General features: G+C 40.3%; 1 protein-coding gene across 1 annotated transcript in view; it reads left to right on the forward strand.

Annotated features, from left to right (window-relative positions):
* Positions 1 to 6,551: 6,551 nt before the first annotated feature.
* LOC130290385 (sodium- and chloride-dependent neutral and basic amino acid transporter B(0+)-like) overlaps positions 6,552 to 15,998 on the forward strand; it is a 40,815-nt gene continuing 31,368 nt past the window's right edge. The window contains exons 1-3 of the mRNA XM_056537960.1: positions 6,552 to 6,636; positions 8,681 to 8,825; positions 15,581 to 15,712. Of these exons, the coding sequence (XP_056393935.1) occupies positions 6,577 to 6,636; positions 8,681 to 8,825; positions 15,581 to 15,712 (337 nt within the window). The 5' untranslated portion in view covers positions 6,552 to 6,576. The remainder of the gene's footprint in view (positions 6,637 to 8,680; positions 8,826 to 15,580; positions 15,713 to 15,998) is intronic.

The following is a 15,998-nucleotide window of genomic DNA, read 5'->3' on the forward strand; positions in this document are numbered from 1 at the left end:
TTTTGTATCAGGTTCCAATCCTCTGTGCAGAGGGCTCGCAGCTGGAGACACTGTCGTCTCCTGAATTATGCAGCGGCAATATGACAAATGAATAATAAAATCGGAGTGTTTTGTAATAAGTTTTAATCCTCTGTGCCAAGGATTCGCTGCTGGAGACACTGCCGTCTCCTATATATGCAGCGGCAATTTTTAATGTAAAACAGCGATTATGAGATAAGTTCCGATCCTCTATGCAGAGGGCTCGCAGCTGGAGACACTGCTGTCTCCTAGTATGCAGTGGCAGTACGATGTAAGGTACAATGCTTATGTCTTATAATCAAAGTGGGTACCTTATGTGGTTAGCGCTGGTCGTCAGACGGGTCCTGGTCCCTGAATGGAGAGTGCACTGCTGGAGGCTCGGCAGCCTCAGTTATGCAGCGGCAGAAGTGGGCTCCGTTTATGGGTACTGCAGCAGTTGTAATGCTGGCAGTAATGCTGGGCCGGCGGTCTCCTCGTGGTGGGAAGTGGCACGTATTGTCAGAGGTTGATTGACAGATATGGTGAATCCTTTGAAAAAGCTGTATTCTTTGATAAAGATGATGTGGCACTTAGAATAAGTGGTTAAAGCTGGACGTGTTTCAGGTCCTCCGTAGGACCTTTCTTCAGCAGCAAAGATAAAGTCATTTATCTTTGCTGCTGAAGAAAGGTCCTATGGAGGACCTGAAACGCATCCAGATTTAACCACTTATTCTAAGTTCAGTAAATTCCCTAGAATAAAGAAAGTAGAACTCTGGTTTTCACTAGACAGTAATGCACTGGCACAGAAGTATCTGATGATTCACCAGCTATGCTTTGCCAACAGAACTAAAGGCATAACTGGAAATGTTGGCACCTGCTATACAGTATATCTACATTGAACAGCTGGTGCTGTGCATTAAGGGGGTTTTTCAGGATTAGAAAAATATAGCTGTTTACTTCCACAAACAGTAAAACTGAAAAATATGCAGTATTACTAGGTATATGGGAAATAGGAAAAAAATTGAGGGAATAAGAAGAAGTGTCTAAAACATAAATAAATAAATTGTATTTATTGAATGATATATTGCCACAGACTGAACAAAATATATTAAAAGAATATTAAGACCTATATTGTACATAAAATATACATACAATTTGCACTGTTGCAGTAAATAGATTGTTAAAAAGTTTTGAGAATAAAATATATTCGGTCTAGTGGGTTAACAAAGTCAAATAGCAGTTTTGGGAGCGCTGGAGGCTCCTAAATAAATGCCCACTATAACAGTTTGTGCGCGTATTAGCGCTGATGCAAGAAGAACAATAATCCTCTATCTCCGACAGCACGGAGACCGGGTAAATGAGGAACAAACTGCCATTTTTGACCTCCAGTTGTGTGTGACACTGCAGCTCGGTTCCATTTAAGTGAGTTGTAATACCACAAACAACCTGAGGACATGAGTGGCACTGTTTCTGTGGGAAATCAGCAATGTTCTTCTAACGCTGGATTACTTCTTTTATGCACTATACATTTTATATCGGCTGTTTAAATCTATGTTGTTAGTCCTTTATGCTATAAAAACCCTGTAAAAATACTTTTTGCACACTTCACGTCAGATCATTATACAAAATGTACAAGACGTCTCTGATTCTGCAACCCGTAAGGTCATTACCTGGTATTACCTGAAAGAATGTTCCATGCCTGATTTATTTTACAAGAATTTGCAGGGCTCAGTTTACACTTAGCGTAGGTTCCTGTGCGTGTAGTCTACAGGTTATTATGTTTGTTTATGGAGTTTACCTCTATCTTATGTTATAGACATAAAGGAGCCCTCTGCTTTATACCATATATCTTTCTTTATGATGTAATAAAAAATATATCTTTGTTTTTCTTTCTTCAGGTCTAAGGGAGATGGGCACTGTGTGTTGGCATAGCTGATCCCTGCATGAATAAATAGGATGTGTCTCTTTGTGGTCATATAGAGGGGAACTCATCAATTGTTGTCTAGTATGTGGACTATTTTTGATGTTCCCTTCCTGCACCAAATTCATCAAAAGTCGCATGCCGCTTGATGAATTTACCAGCTCCTATGCCCATGGTACCCGTTTAGACTGCATTACAGGGCTGAAGTAAATGAGGTTTGTGTCTAAAAGATGGCCGCTGGGACTTTTTTGCGACTTTCTGAGAAAAGTGGCACATAATGAATCAGTGGCCACTGCATAAAACTAGTCTAAGGCACTGCAAATGGTGGTTCACTTTCAAATATGATCAAAAGCAAAAGTCACAGAAAAGTCGCATGGGAAGTGACTGAGACTTTTTGTGCGACAATTTTTTTTTCTCAAATAGGTTTTTATTCAGGTTTTTCATATACAGTGACCCCCCCCCCCGACCTACGATGGCCCGACATACGATCATTTCAGCATACGATCACTCTCAGAGACCATCGCATGGTGAAGGCAGCATCAACATACGATGCTTTTGTATGTCGGGGCCATCGCATAAACGGCTATCCGGCAGCGCAGACTGCTTCAGCTGCCACCGGATAGCCGTTTACGGTGCCCCGTGTGGTCCGCTGACGATCACTTACCTGTCCTCGGGCCTCTTCGGGATCCTCTGCATCGTCGGCGCTCTCCATCGTCGTCATCACGTCGCTGCACACACCGTCCCGTCATCCAATAGAAGCGGCGTGCGTAGCGATGTGATGGCGGCGACCCGGGGACGCGGCGGCAGCGATGGAAGGCGACATCCAAGGCAGCAGTGACAGTCGGGAGCGGCGGGGACATGTGAGTATAACCTCCAATACCAGTGGTCTTCAACCTCGATACATATTGCCATATCATTAGTCTTGGAGAAGCCGATTAGCCAGATGATCCAAATGAAGATCGCATTGACCACTACTTCGAGGGTTCAGTTCGGTAAAGTGTCCATTATGGAGATGAGCTTGTCTACATGCGGATAAATTGCTTTTCTGCAACAATTTAAAACAAAAAAAGGTTCTAAATAGCTTGATGAATATCCCTCATAATTTCTTGCATACCCCATCCACAGAGCACTATACATGGAATACATAGAATACAATCTATATACAGGTAGTATTTTAGATAAAGTTTTTTTTTTAGTTTTTGGCCAAGAGAACTACACATTTAAAGTTCACAATATTGCAATGAATTGTATATAGATCTCACTAGACCAGTGTTTCTCAACCAGGGAGCCCCCAACTGTTGCAAAACTACAACTTCCAGCATGCCCTGGTTGAGAAACAGTGGCCTAGTGAGATGTGTAGAATTTTTACCTAACATTCACACACTTTACTCTTTCTTTTTCCAAATATAAAAAGGAGTAATGCTTTATACAGAGGACATGTCTAGGGTCATGCTGGGAGTTGAAGTTTTGCAACAGCTGGAGGCACCCTGGTTGGGAACACTGGTATCGAATAATTAATATAATGTATTTAATGAATATCAACTAAATGTATATAAATATAAATAAATACATTAATTAATTAATTAAATAAATAAAAAGATAACATGCCCGGGCATGTTGTGCGTTGTAGCTTTGCAACAGCTGGAGGCAATCTAGTTGTGAAACACTAGAATAGAATAACATATAAATATTACTTATTTAATAAATATAGGCTAAATATCAAGAAATAAATAGTATAAATAAATATCTGTCCAGGCATATATAAAGATATATATACCGCATGTATATATATATATATATATATATATATATATATATATATATATATATTCAAAAACAATGCAGCACTACTTCACCATTAGATGCCCGGTGCCAGCGCCCCGACTCGATCAAAGTCCATGTAATAGAAAACAATGACGCAGCACTCCAAAATTGCAAAAAAGTGTAAAAATGTATTCCTTCATGTCAAAATTCAAAGCGACGTTTCAGCTCCCCACTGGAGCTTTTTTATATTATGCTTGAAAAAAGCTCCAGTGGGGAGCTGAAACGTCGCATTGAATTTTGACATGAAGGAATACATTTTTACACTTTTTTGCAATTTTGGAGTGCTGCGCCATTGTTATATATATACATATATATATATATATATATATATATATATATATATATATATAATATATCACTAAAAACAAGCCATAGCCTGGTCAGTAAAAATTTTACTGTCTGAAGATGATATATTTTACCCCCATACATTATATTGCTACCCTGTCTATATAAACTGCCCTGGATTGGGTCACATAAATAAGCATATATATTAATCCCAAGTAGATGCTTCAGCAGACCTCAGTCCATTTCAAAGGAAAATGTATTGCAATCAGTGTTGAGCGGCATAGGCCATATTCGAATTCGCGAATATTCGCGAATATATGGACGAATATTCGTCATATTCGCGAATATTCGCATATTCGTAATATTCTCGTTTTATTTTGGCATATGCGAATATTCACGTGTGCGCAAATTAACATATGCGAAAATTCGCATATAAAAAATTAGCATAAGTGAAAATTCGCATATGCGAAAATTAGCATATGCAAATTTTGCATATGCGAAAATTCGCACACCGGTCTCACACAGTAGTATTAGAGCCTTCTTACACCACATAAGCTGGAAGCAGAGAGGGGTGATCACTGTGATGTGTACTGTGAAAAAAATTAAAATAAAAAATAAATAAAAAAAACGAATATTCGTAATTACGAATATATAGCGCTATATTCGCGAATATTCGCAAAATCGCGAATATGCGATATTCGCGAATAAAATTCGAATTGCGAATATTCGCGAGCAACACTAATTGCAATATCATAAATTTACATAAAATACAATGTTTCCAGGTTTTTGATGTTTATTGAAGGGTCAAAAATGTTGCATTTTATCTCTAGTTTACCTATAGAGTTGCAATAAATTAAACTTTGAAATGAATGATGTCTGCTGGAGCATCTTCTTGAGATAGTAGCATACAGCCAATGAGTGGGATCCCTCTCGACCAGCCCTCCTAAATGTGCTGCAGTTCCGCCTATACATTGTTTGGATAAAATAGCGTACAGGACAGTGGAAGATGTGTCCAGATGGGCTCTACAGTATAGAAATGATAGAGGGGTCATATGAGTTATTAGGGGCTGCAGGGTACCTGACCTTGTGTAACCAAATGACCATCAATCAGTAATATGCAGCCAGATTAGTATGTGGCACGTGTTACCTATGTATGCCAATTAATGGATAAAACCAGTATATATATATATATATATATATATATATATATATATATATAAAAAAAACTCAATGTGTGTATGTATGTATGCATGTATGTGTGTATGATCCGGCATCACGTCCAAACGGCGAAAGATATTAACATGAAACTTGGCACATGTGTTAATAATATGTCATGTAACCCTTACTCACCCCCATTTGCCATTTTTGTTTAATGTCCCATACAAGTCTATGGGAAATATATGTTACTGCATAACTTCCAAATGGCTGGAGATATTTCCATAATACTGGGGCACATCTTACTTATATGTCCACTTAAAATATATAATTGTTAAATTAACCCCTAACCTGCCCCCATATATGAAGGATGGGGTTTTTGTTTTAAGTCCCATGCAAGTATATAGGACTTCTGGTGCCTTACTCCACAAGCTCCGCTCTGCATCTCCTGGTGAATGTGTCAGTCCAGCTTGCAAGCCACACCCCATCTCACAAAGACCCGCCCACTGTTCAAGCCCCACCCCTTTTATTCTCTACCCTTTTTGTGCATCAGTCTGGCTTGCAAATCACGCCCGGTCACACAAAGAAATGTCACCTTCTATTTTCAGCTTACAATATCTTCATCACAAATCAGTCCTACCTGAGGACAGAATATGAGGTTGGGATATGAGGTCGGGATAGGAGGTAAGGATATGAGGACAGGATATGAGGACAGGATATGAGGACAGGATATGAGGACGGGATATGAGGTCGAGATAGGAGGTTGGGATAGGAGGTCGGCATAGGAGGTCGAGATATGAGGTCGAGATATGAGGACTGGATATGAGAATGGGATATGGGGACAGATTTGGGATTGGGATATGGCAACAATATATGAGTATGGGATATAAAGTTAAAAGCTTCCTCCTTCCTCCCCAACAAGGATTAGGAAGGAAAAACTGGGCAACACCGGGTACTCAGCTAGTATATATATATATATATATATATATATATATATATATATACATTTCTATAATACTATAATATAAACATATATCAACAATACAGGTGGTGTGAAGCACCTGTGCTGCAATTACAGAAATAACATCCCGCAGGTTGGCACATGTGTGTTTAACTTGGCAAAGTCAGACACTATCTTACACCACTGAAACTTCCAGCACCTCTGTGATTTGCATGAGATGTTACAAAACAACTAGGACGGCCTACCTTGTAAAGTCGAAATTACAATAATTTTGGGAGGTGGTAGTGATTTGTCTTTAAAAAGGAGCCCTCTTTCCCAGTGTGTAAGGAGGAGGCGGAGGTTGGGTCATTGGGTGCTTCAGCTACAAAGGACAGTCACATTACCTGAGAAGAACAAGGACATAATACATCCACTGTTATCGTCTACTGCAAGAATGGGACTTATACCTAACTTCCTCAAGTGCTGTAACAGGAAAGCCAGTAAGGACCTGGTGGTAAGTGCTTTAGCCTGTAACAAATGGGAATAAGAAGTTGTGTCTTGGAAGTCAGCCAGGGAATGTTTTCGTCTTCTTCTTTTTTTTTTCTTTCTTAAGATGTTCTGCAAACAGGTGAACTTTCTGCTTTGACTTTTCCATCGTAGCAGGATCTTTCATGCTGTCTTGCTGAATAAATCCCAATATTTCTCTTAGAAATCTGAATTTCTTGAATTCTATAGTTGTATTTTGTCATTGAATTACTTAAGGCTATCATTTGGCACATCGGTGTTACTTTTTTGTAGGGTTACCTTTAAACTGTCACTTTGCTACATTTGTATCTTTATGGTGTATAGTGATGAATGGCAGCGTGAATCAATATCAGTCGTGATGTTTGATAGTTTGTTAAAGCAAAGTGCAAGGTATATTTCTTACTGTTTACTTATATTCCCATGTAATGATTAGTCAACCCAAATTCTATAAGGTGAGATAGCAATGCACAGTAGCCGCAGGAGACAATATTGCACTGTAAAGTAAAAGGTGTCATATCCCAATTCCGCTATTGTACACATTTGACTTCATTATAGACAAGGGGGTATCTGTAAAATGTTATAGATTTATATATATATATATATATATATATATATATATATATATATATAATTTTTTTTGATAATTTTTTTATTTATTTACAATGTTATCCCCCTTTCCACCTCATTCCCTTCCCCTCCCTTTTGATTATTGCCAACTTAAACTGGAGTCTCACTCTTCTTGCAACATCTTTTAGTAACAATTTTAACCTAATTTACTCTCCTCCTTACCAAACAATTGGAACAAGAACAGGGTTTTATAATAAAACAGAGTAAAAAAAGACACCTATAAACACATATATATATATATATATATATATATATATATATATATATATCATAAGCTAAGGAGAGAAAAAATCAGAAAACAGAGAAACAGAAAATAAATAAATAATTAAATAATTAAAAATTAAAATCTAAAAAAAAAAATGCTGTCGTTGTAGTTTTGCAACAGCTAGACGCGCCCTGGGTGGGAAACACGGTACTAGATAATTAATGTGCCAATCATGTAATGTAAATCAAATAAAAATCAGAGAACTGTACATATTTCCTTGATGCCTTGTAAATGTGTCTCCCTGGGCAGGTGCCTATTTTGCCTCCATAGAAGATGAAGTTTGTTCTCATGCTTGTCGAATGTCCATATACATGCACTCACTAAATCCCTTTTGATACTTGAGTTTCAATACAGTGAAACTTCTCCAAAAGCCCACCTCTGAGAAGACCACCCCCTCATTCTGACCACATTTTATGCAATGGATTTTCAGTCCTCCATGCATTACGCATAGTGGCCAAGACCACCCTCACAGAAGACCACTTTTTTTCAATGCTATTTTGTTCGTCTTCTCAAAGAGGTTTCACTGTATTATACAGATTAAGCAGTTTTAGTGCTCAACTCATTGAGGCATTTATTACTCCAAGCCCCGGAGACAGCTCTTGGTCGAAAAGCTAATGGGGTGAATTAAGGTGACAAATTTAACATTTATCGTAATTTATCTCAAATCTAATGTCAACTAAACAAAGGTTGAGTATTCAAATTGTGTGTAAATATTAGGAAGGCAAACAAAAAAACTCAACCAAGCAGCCACAATAAGAACACAAGTAATAATAATAAGTAATCCTGGTCCATGGAGTGTTAAAAACAGATTACCTTTATTGAAATTTAAAATTCCTCAAAAATAAGTTGTTAAAAATCTAAAGCGAAATAAAAGCTATTACCAAAAATGGTTAGGTTTTTGGTTTAGATACTGGTGTCAGAACTTCCATGAGAAGATCTACTGGTAGGGTGTAGCTATAAGGGGAGGAGGGGAAGCAATTGCACCAGGGACCTGATCAATTAGGGGTCCCCATAAGAGACCAGTATTATAATTTACACATGGGGCCCTGTTGCAGATTTTGCTTTGGGGCCCGGAAGCTACAAGTTACGCCTCTGTCTACTGGAAATTGTTGACTGATGCGGATCATTTGTTTATTACTAGGATTCACAAGTGCAAAATACCGATGAAAACACGGAACGTGGAAATTGGTCCAGCAAGTCGGAGTACCTCCTGTCTATGGTGGGCTATGCTGTTGGTTTAGGAAACGTGTGGAGATTCCCTTACCTTACCTTTCAACATGGAGGAGGTAATTCATCAGAATGTACTTATATTTTTAACATGGGGGTTGAAGAGTTTTAAAAATACTTGTACACTACCTTTAAAGTAGTCACATGCTAATCGAACTCAGATTGGTCTTAATTGTTCCTCTTCTAGATCAGGATTCTTCTGCTCTTTGCACATGGCAGAATTTTCGTGCCAGATGTTTCTGGCACGAAAATTCCAATTTCCATGTCCACAGAAAAAAATCAACCTGTCCATTCTTTTTGCAGACTCTGCACAGAATGCATAGCTGTCTATGAGATGGCACATTCCTGTGCGGTCTTAGCTCTGTTATGCCGGTGCCCACAGTCTTCAGAATATCCACATGGAGATTTTCCGTGCGAACATTCCCGAGGTGTGAACATAGCCTAAGGGTCTGACGGCTGGTAACCCCCACAATCTTTCAAAATGTAGGCCCGAATCTTTGTGTTGACTGAAGATCATGTGATGTCTAACAGCTGGGACCCCATTTAAAACAAAGGCTTAAAGGGGTACTCCCGTGGAAAAAATTTTTTTTTTAAATCAACTGGTGCCAGAAAGTTAAACAGATTTGTAAATTACTTCTATTAAAACATCTTAATCCTTCCAGTACTTTTTAGGGGCTGTATACTAAAGAGAAATACAAAAAAAGAAATGCATTTCCTCTGATGTCATGAGCACAGTGCTCTCTGCTGACCTCTGCTGTCCATTTTAGGAAGTGTCCAGAGCAGCATATGTTTGCTATGGGGATTTTCTCCTGCTCTGGACAGTTCCTAAAATGAACAGCAGAGGTCAGCAGAGAGCACTGTGCTCAGGACATCAGAGGAAATGCATTTATTTTATTTTTTTAATTTCTCTTTAGTATACAGCCCCTAAAAAGTATTGAAAGGATTAAGATTTTTTAATAGAAGTGATTCACAAATCTGTTTAACTTTCTGGCACCAGTTGATAAAAAAAAAATAATAATAATGTTTTCCACGGGAGTACCCCTTTAAGACTCAAGATCATGGGGAAATCCCACTGGTCAGACCCAAGCATTCATACTGTATCGTCTGAATGGAGAGAGGGGGAATAAGCCATTGTCAGACAGCTCTGGTAGTTTTTTTTACATCTAGCTCTTTGGAATCCATCAAATATAATATTGGAGGAGAGTCAGAAGGTGTCCATGCACGGTTGGTCAGTCCCACTAAAAATGGCGTTGTAAACATTCTGTGAACTGCTTATGAATAGTGTAAACTTCAACACCTAAAGGTCTATTCATACGGCAGAATTTCTGCTTGCAGAATTCCGCCTCAAATAAAGCCAATAGACTTCTATGGGATTCTGCACTCCCATTCACACTTCTGAATTTCCGCTTGCGGAAATTCCGAAGTGTGAATGGGAGTGCAGAATCCCATAGAAATCTATGGGCTTTAATTTGAGGCAGAAATCCGCAGGTGGAAATTCCGAAGTGTGAATGGGAGTGCAGAATCCCATAGAAGTCTATGGGCTTTAATTTGAGGCCGAATTCCGCAGGTGGAAATTCCACCATGTGAATAGACCTTTAGGTGTGGAAGTTGGTGGTTTCAATCCTAGGAAGACAGATTTTGCATTGAGAACAATGTGTTAGCCCCATTTGCACATAAGGGTCCTAATATTAATCCTGTTACCTCAAACAACTAAAACAAATATTAACAGGATATTTGCTTTCTGACTAACTTGGCTGTAAGGATCTTATTTTTTACCTGCGATGAGGAAGTTAGATAGTAACTTAAGTTCCCTGGCATTGAGACTAACGTAAGTAAATAAACATTCTGTGCACAGAGTTTAGGACTCCATAATTAAAAGGGTATGTTCACAAAGAAAAGCCTAAAAAAAATGCCTGAAAAAGTATGCAAAACTATCGGTTTTCATTAAAGAGTGGAATTTTTTATTTTTATTTTTTTAATCAACTGATGCCACAAAGTTAAACAGATTTGTAAATTACTTCTGTTTAAAAATCTTAATCCTTTCAGCACTTATCAGCTGCTGTATACTCCACAGGAAGTTGTATTTCTTTCTTTTCAGTCTGACCACAGTGCTCTCTGCTGACACCTCTGTCAGTATCAGGAACTGTCCAGAGCAGGAGTGGTTTGCTATGGGGAATTGCTTGTACTCTGAACAGTTCCTGGCATGGACAGAGGTGTCAGCAGAGAGCACTGTGGTCAGACAGAAAAGAATTCCATAAAGGAATACAACTTCCTCTGTATCATACAGCAGCTGATAAGTATTGAAAAAAAATGGCTGAATAAAAGCATCCAAAACTGCCAGTATTTTAATAAAAACAGGCATAAAAACAACAAGGCTGTCAATTTCAATTGAAGAGATGATCCAGAATCCAACAGTGGAAATCTTCTTGTTTATTGCAACAGCATAGTACAATAGTGGCAACGTTTCAATCCTAAAGTGCATGTGGGTCATGCTTAACCCCTTAAGGACTGAGCCCTTTTTCACCTTAAGGACTCGGCCATTTTTTGCAATTCTGACCACTGTCACTTTAAACATTAATAACTCTGGAATGCTTTTAGTTATCATTCTGATTCCGAGATTGTTTTTTCGTGACATATTCTACTTTAACTTAGTGGTAAAATTTTGTGGTAACTTGCATCCTTTCTTGGTGAAAAATCCCAAAATTTGATGAAAAATTTGAAAATTTTGCATTTTTCTAACTTTGAAGCTCTCTGCTTGTAAGGAAAATGGATATTCAAAATATTTTTTTTTTTATTCACATATACAATATGTCTACTTTATATTTGCATCATAAAATTGATGAGTTTTTACTTTTGGAAGACACCAGAGGGCTTCAAAGTTCCGCAGCAATTTTCCAATTTTTCACAAAATTTTGAAACTCGCTTTTTTTCAGGGACCAGTTCAGGTTTGAAGTGGATTTGAAGGGTCTTCATATTAGAAATACCCCATAAATGACCCCATTATAAAAACTGCACCCCCGAAAGTATTCAAAATGACATTCAGTAAGCGTTTTAACCCTTTACGGGTTTCACAGGAATAGCAGCAAAGTGAAGGAGAAAATACACAATCTTCATTTTTTACACTCGCATGTTCTTGTAGACCCAATTTTTGAATTTTTGCAAGGGGTAAAAAGGAGAACATTTTTACTTGTATTTGAAACCCAATTTCTCTCGAGTAAGCACATACCTCATATGTCTATGTTAATTGTTCGGCGGGCGCAGTAGAGGGCTCAGAAGGGAAGGAGCGTCAAATGGTTTTTGGGGGGCATGTCACCTTTAGGAAGCCCCTATGGTGCCAGAACTGCAAAAAAAAAACACATGGCATACCATTTTGGAAACTAGACCCCTCAGGGAACGTAACAAGGGGTAATGTGAACCTTAATACCCCACAGGTGATTCACGACTTTTGCATATGTAAAAAAAAAAATTTTTTTTTACCTAAAATGCTTGGTTTCCCTAAAGTTTTACATTTTTAAAAAGGGTAATAGCAGAAAATATACCCCAAAATTTGAAGCCCAATTTCTCCCGATTCAGAAAACACCCCATATGGGGGTGAAAAGTGCTCTGCTGGCGCACTACAGGTCTCAGAAGAGAAGGAGTCACATTTGGCTTTTTTGAAGGAAATTTAGCTCTGGGGGCATGCCGCATTTAGGAAGCCCCTTTGGTGCCAGGACAGCAAAAAAAAAAAAACACATGGCATACCATTTTGGAAACTAGACCCCTCGGGGAACGTAACAAGGGGTAAAGTGAACCTTAATACCCTACAGGTGTTTCACGACTTTTGCATATGTAAAAAAAAAATTAAAAAATTTACCTAAAATGCTTGGTTTCCCAAAAAATTTACATTTATACAAAGGGTTAAAGCAGAAAATACCCCCCAAAATTTGAAGCCCAATTTCTCCCAATTCAGAAAACACCCCATATGGGGGTGAAAAGTGCTCTGCTGGCGCACTACAGGTCTCAGAAGAGAAGGAGTCACTTTTGGCTTTTTGAAAGCAAATTTTGCTCTGGGGGCATGCCGCATTTAGGAAGCCCCTATGGTGCCAGGACCGCAAAAAATACCCACATGGCATACCATTTTGGAAACTAGACCCCTCGGGGAACGTAACAAGGGGTTAAGTGAACCTTAATACCCTACAGGCGTTTCACGACTATTGCATATGTAAAAAAAATAAAAAAATGTTTACCTAAAATGCTTCTTTTCCCAAAAACTTAACATTTTTAAAAAGGGTAAAAGCAGAAAATACCCCCCAAAATTTGAAGCCCAATTTCTCCCGAGTACGGCGATACCCCATATGTGACCCTTAACTGTTGCCTTGAAATACGACAGGGCTCCAAAGTGAGAGCGCCATGCGCATTTGAGGCCTAAATTAGGGATTGCATAGGGGTGGACATAGGGGTATTCTACGCCAGTGATTCCCAAACAGGGGGCCTCCAGCTGTTGCAAAACTCCCAGCATGCCTGGACAGTCAATGGCTGTCCGACAATACTGGGAGTTGTTGTTTTGCAACAGCTGGAGGCTCCGTTTTGGAAACCATGGCGTACCAGATGTTTTTCATTTTTATTGGGGAGGGGAGGGGGGCTGTGTAGGGGTATGTGTATATGTAGTGTTTTTTACTTTTTATTTTATTTTTTGTGGTAGTGTAGTGTAGTGTTTTTAGGGTAGAGTCGCACGGGCGGGGGTTCACAGTAGTTTCTCGCTGGCAGTTTGAGCTGTTGCAGAAAATTTGCTGCAGCTCAAACTTGCAGCCCGATACTTACTGTAAGCCTCCGCCCATGTGAGTGTACCCTGTACATTCACATTGGGGGGGACCTCCAGCTGTTGCAAAACTAAAACTCCCAGCATGCGCTGACAGACTGTACATGCTGAGAGTTTTAGTTTTGCAACAGCTGTAGGCACACTGGTTATGTATCACGGAGTTTGTGACCTTACTCAGTGTTTCAAAACCAGTGTGCCTCCAGCTGTTGCAAAACTACAACTCCCAGCATGTACGGTGCATGGTGTAAGGTGACTGCTGGGAGTTGTAGTTTGCAACTGCTGGAGGCACACCGGTCGTGAAACACTGAGTTAGGTAAAAAAAAAACCTCTAAGTTTCACAACCAGTGTGCCTTCAGCTGTTGCAAAACTACAACTCTCAGCAGTCACCGACAGCAAACGGGCATGCTGGGAGTTGTAGTTATGCAACCAGCAGATGCACCACTACAACTCCCAGCATGCACTTTAGCTGTTTGTGCAAGCTGGGAGTTGTAGTTATACAACAGCTGAAGGTACACTTTTCCATAGAAATAATGTGCCTCCAGCTGTTGCAAAACCATAAGTCCCAGCATGCCCATAAGGGAATGCTGGGAGTTGTGGTGGTCTGCCTCCTGCTGTTGCATAACTACAGCTCCCAGCATGCCCTTTTTGCATGCTGGGAGCTGTTGCTAAGCAACAGCAGGAGGCTGTCACTCACCTCCTGCTGTTGCTTCATCGCTGGACTGTCCCTCGCCGCCGCCGTCGCTCCTGGGGCCCCGATCCCAACATGGACGCCGGGGATCGGGGTCCCCAGCACCCGGGGTCGTCTTCCCGCACCCGCTCACGCCCTCCGGAAGAGGGGCGGAGCGGGTGCGGGAGTGACGCCCGCAGCAGGCGCCCTGATTGGTCGGCCGGTAATCCGGCCGACGAATCAGGGCGATCGTGAGGTGGCACCAGTGCCACCTCACCCCTGCAGGCTCTGGCTGTTCGGGGCCGTCAGAGACGGCCCCGAACAGCCAGTAATTCCGGGTCACCGGGTCACTGGAGACCCGATTGACCCGGAATCGCCGAAGATCGCTGGACTGAATTGTCCAGCGATCTGCGGCGATCGCCGACATGGGGGGGCATAATGACCCCCCTGGGCGATATGCCGGGATGCCTGCTGAACGATTTCAGCAGGCATCCGGCTCCGGTCCCCAACCGGCTAGCGGTGGGGGCCGGAATTCCCACGGGCGTATGGATACGCCCTGCGTCCTTAAGGACTCGGGATGCAGGGCGTATCCATACGCCCTGCGTCCTTAAGAGGTTAAAGGGGTTCTCCACCATAAGATGATTTTAGTACGTACCTGCAGACAGTAATGGACATGTTTAGGAAGGATCTGTGATTGTCTTGTGGCTTAATGGCTATATCATGAGATTACCATAACACTGTGGCTAGCTTTTTGTGAACTTGTATTTCCTGTTTGACTTTTCTTTCTTTGACTACAAATCCCACAACTCCATTTTCCTCCCTCCCACACATCAGCCACCCCACCTATTGAAACGAAAGACCTGTGGTTTTCATTCAGGGTGCCTACAGCTGTTGCATTAGTTGCAAATTAATCTCTCTCCCACCAAGCGATCGCTCCAGCCATTGAAGCAGACAGGCTCCCTGTCATCAGCTGATTAGTGAGTCAGGTCTCGGTCGAATTGCAACCTGGGAAAAATCTGAGACAACAGTCATTTTGTATGCTGGTAAAAATAAATATTGGGGTGAAAATCACAGATGAATTGTGAGAAAACCGTCACACTCAGGTACAGACACTGTATTATGAACTACACTAACTTTACAGCCCCTGTAACATAGTCAAATAAAAAAATAAAATTCCTGGAATACCCCTTTAACAAACACCCACATGTGGTTATGTGTCTAAGAATTGCCACTAATTTACTATGCGGTTGAAATTACTAAGAAGATTTCTTCAATTTGATCCTGGATCTTTATTGGAAATAAAATAAATACAACATAATCAATAAATGTTTGTGCATGTTTCTTTTTAGGTGCATTTCTTATCCCATACACTATCATGCTGGCTCTTGCTGGGTTACCCTTATTCTTTTTGGAATGTTCTCTTGGACAATTTGCCAGTTTGGGACCGGTGGCCGTGTGGAGGGTGCTCCCAATATTTGAAGGTCAGTAAAAGCATCAATAGTCTAAATGTTCCTCTAATACACAAGTATCAATAGTTCTGTTGTGTGAAAGTTGTGTCTTCTGAACATACAGATTGTAGGTAGACAGTGGTTTCTTCTTCATCGGGTCTCTCAAGCTAATTGTCCTCTTACTTCATCAAGACTGTAGGTAGAAGGTTCTACAAGGTCAACCTGCTCTCAGAGTAAAGTAATATCTAGACTTAAAGGGGTTCTCCACTGCCCTGTCTTCCGGAGCTCCGCTAGCAGCGTCCGGAAGTTTATTACTCCG

This window comes from Hyla sarda, chromosome 9 (assembly GCF_029499605.1).
Source record: "Hyla sarda isolate aHylSar1 chromosome 9, aHylSar1.hap1, whole genome shotgun sequence".
In the NCBI taxonomy this organism is placed as follows: Eukaryota; Metazoa; Chordata; class Amphibia; order Anura; family Hylidae; genus Hyla; species Hyla sarda.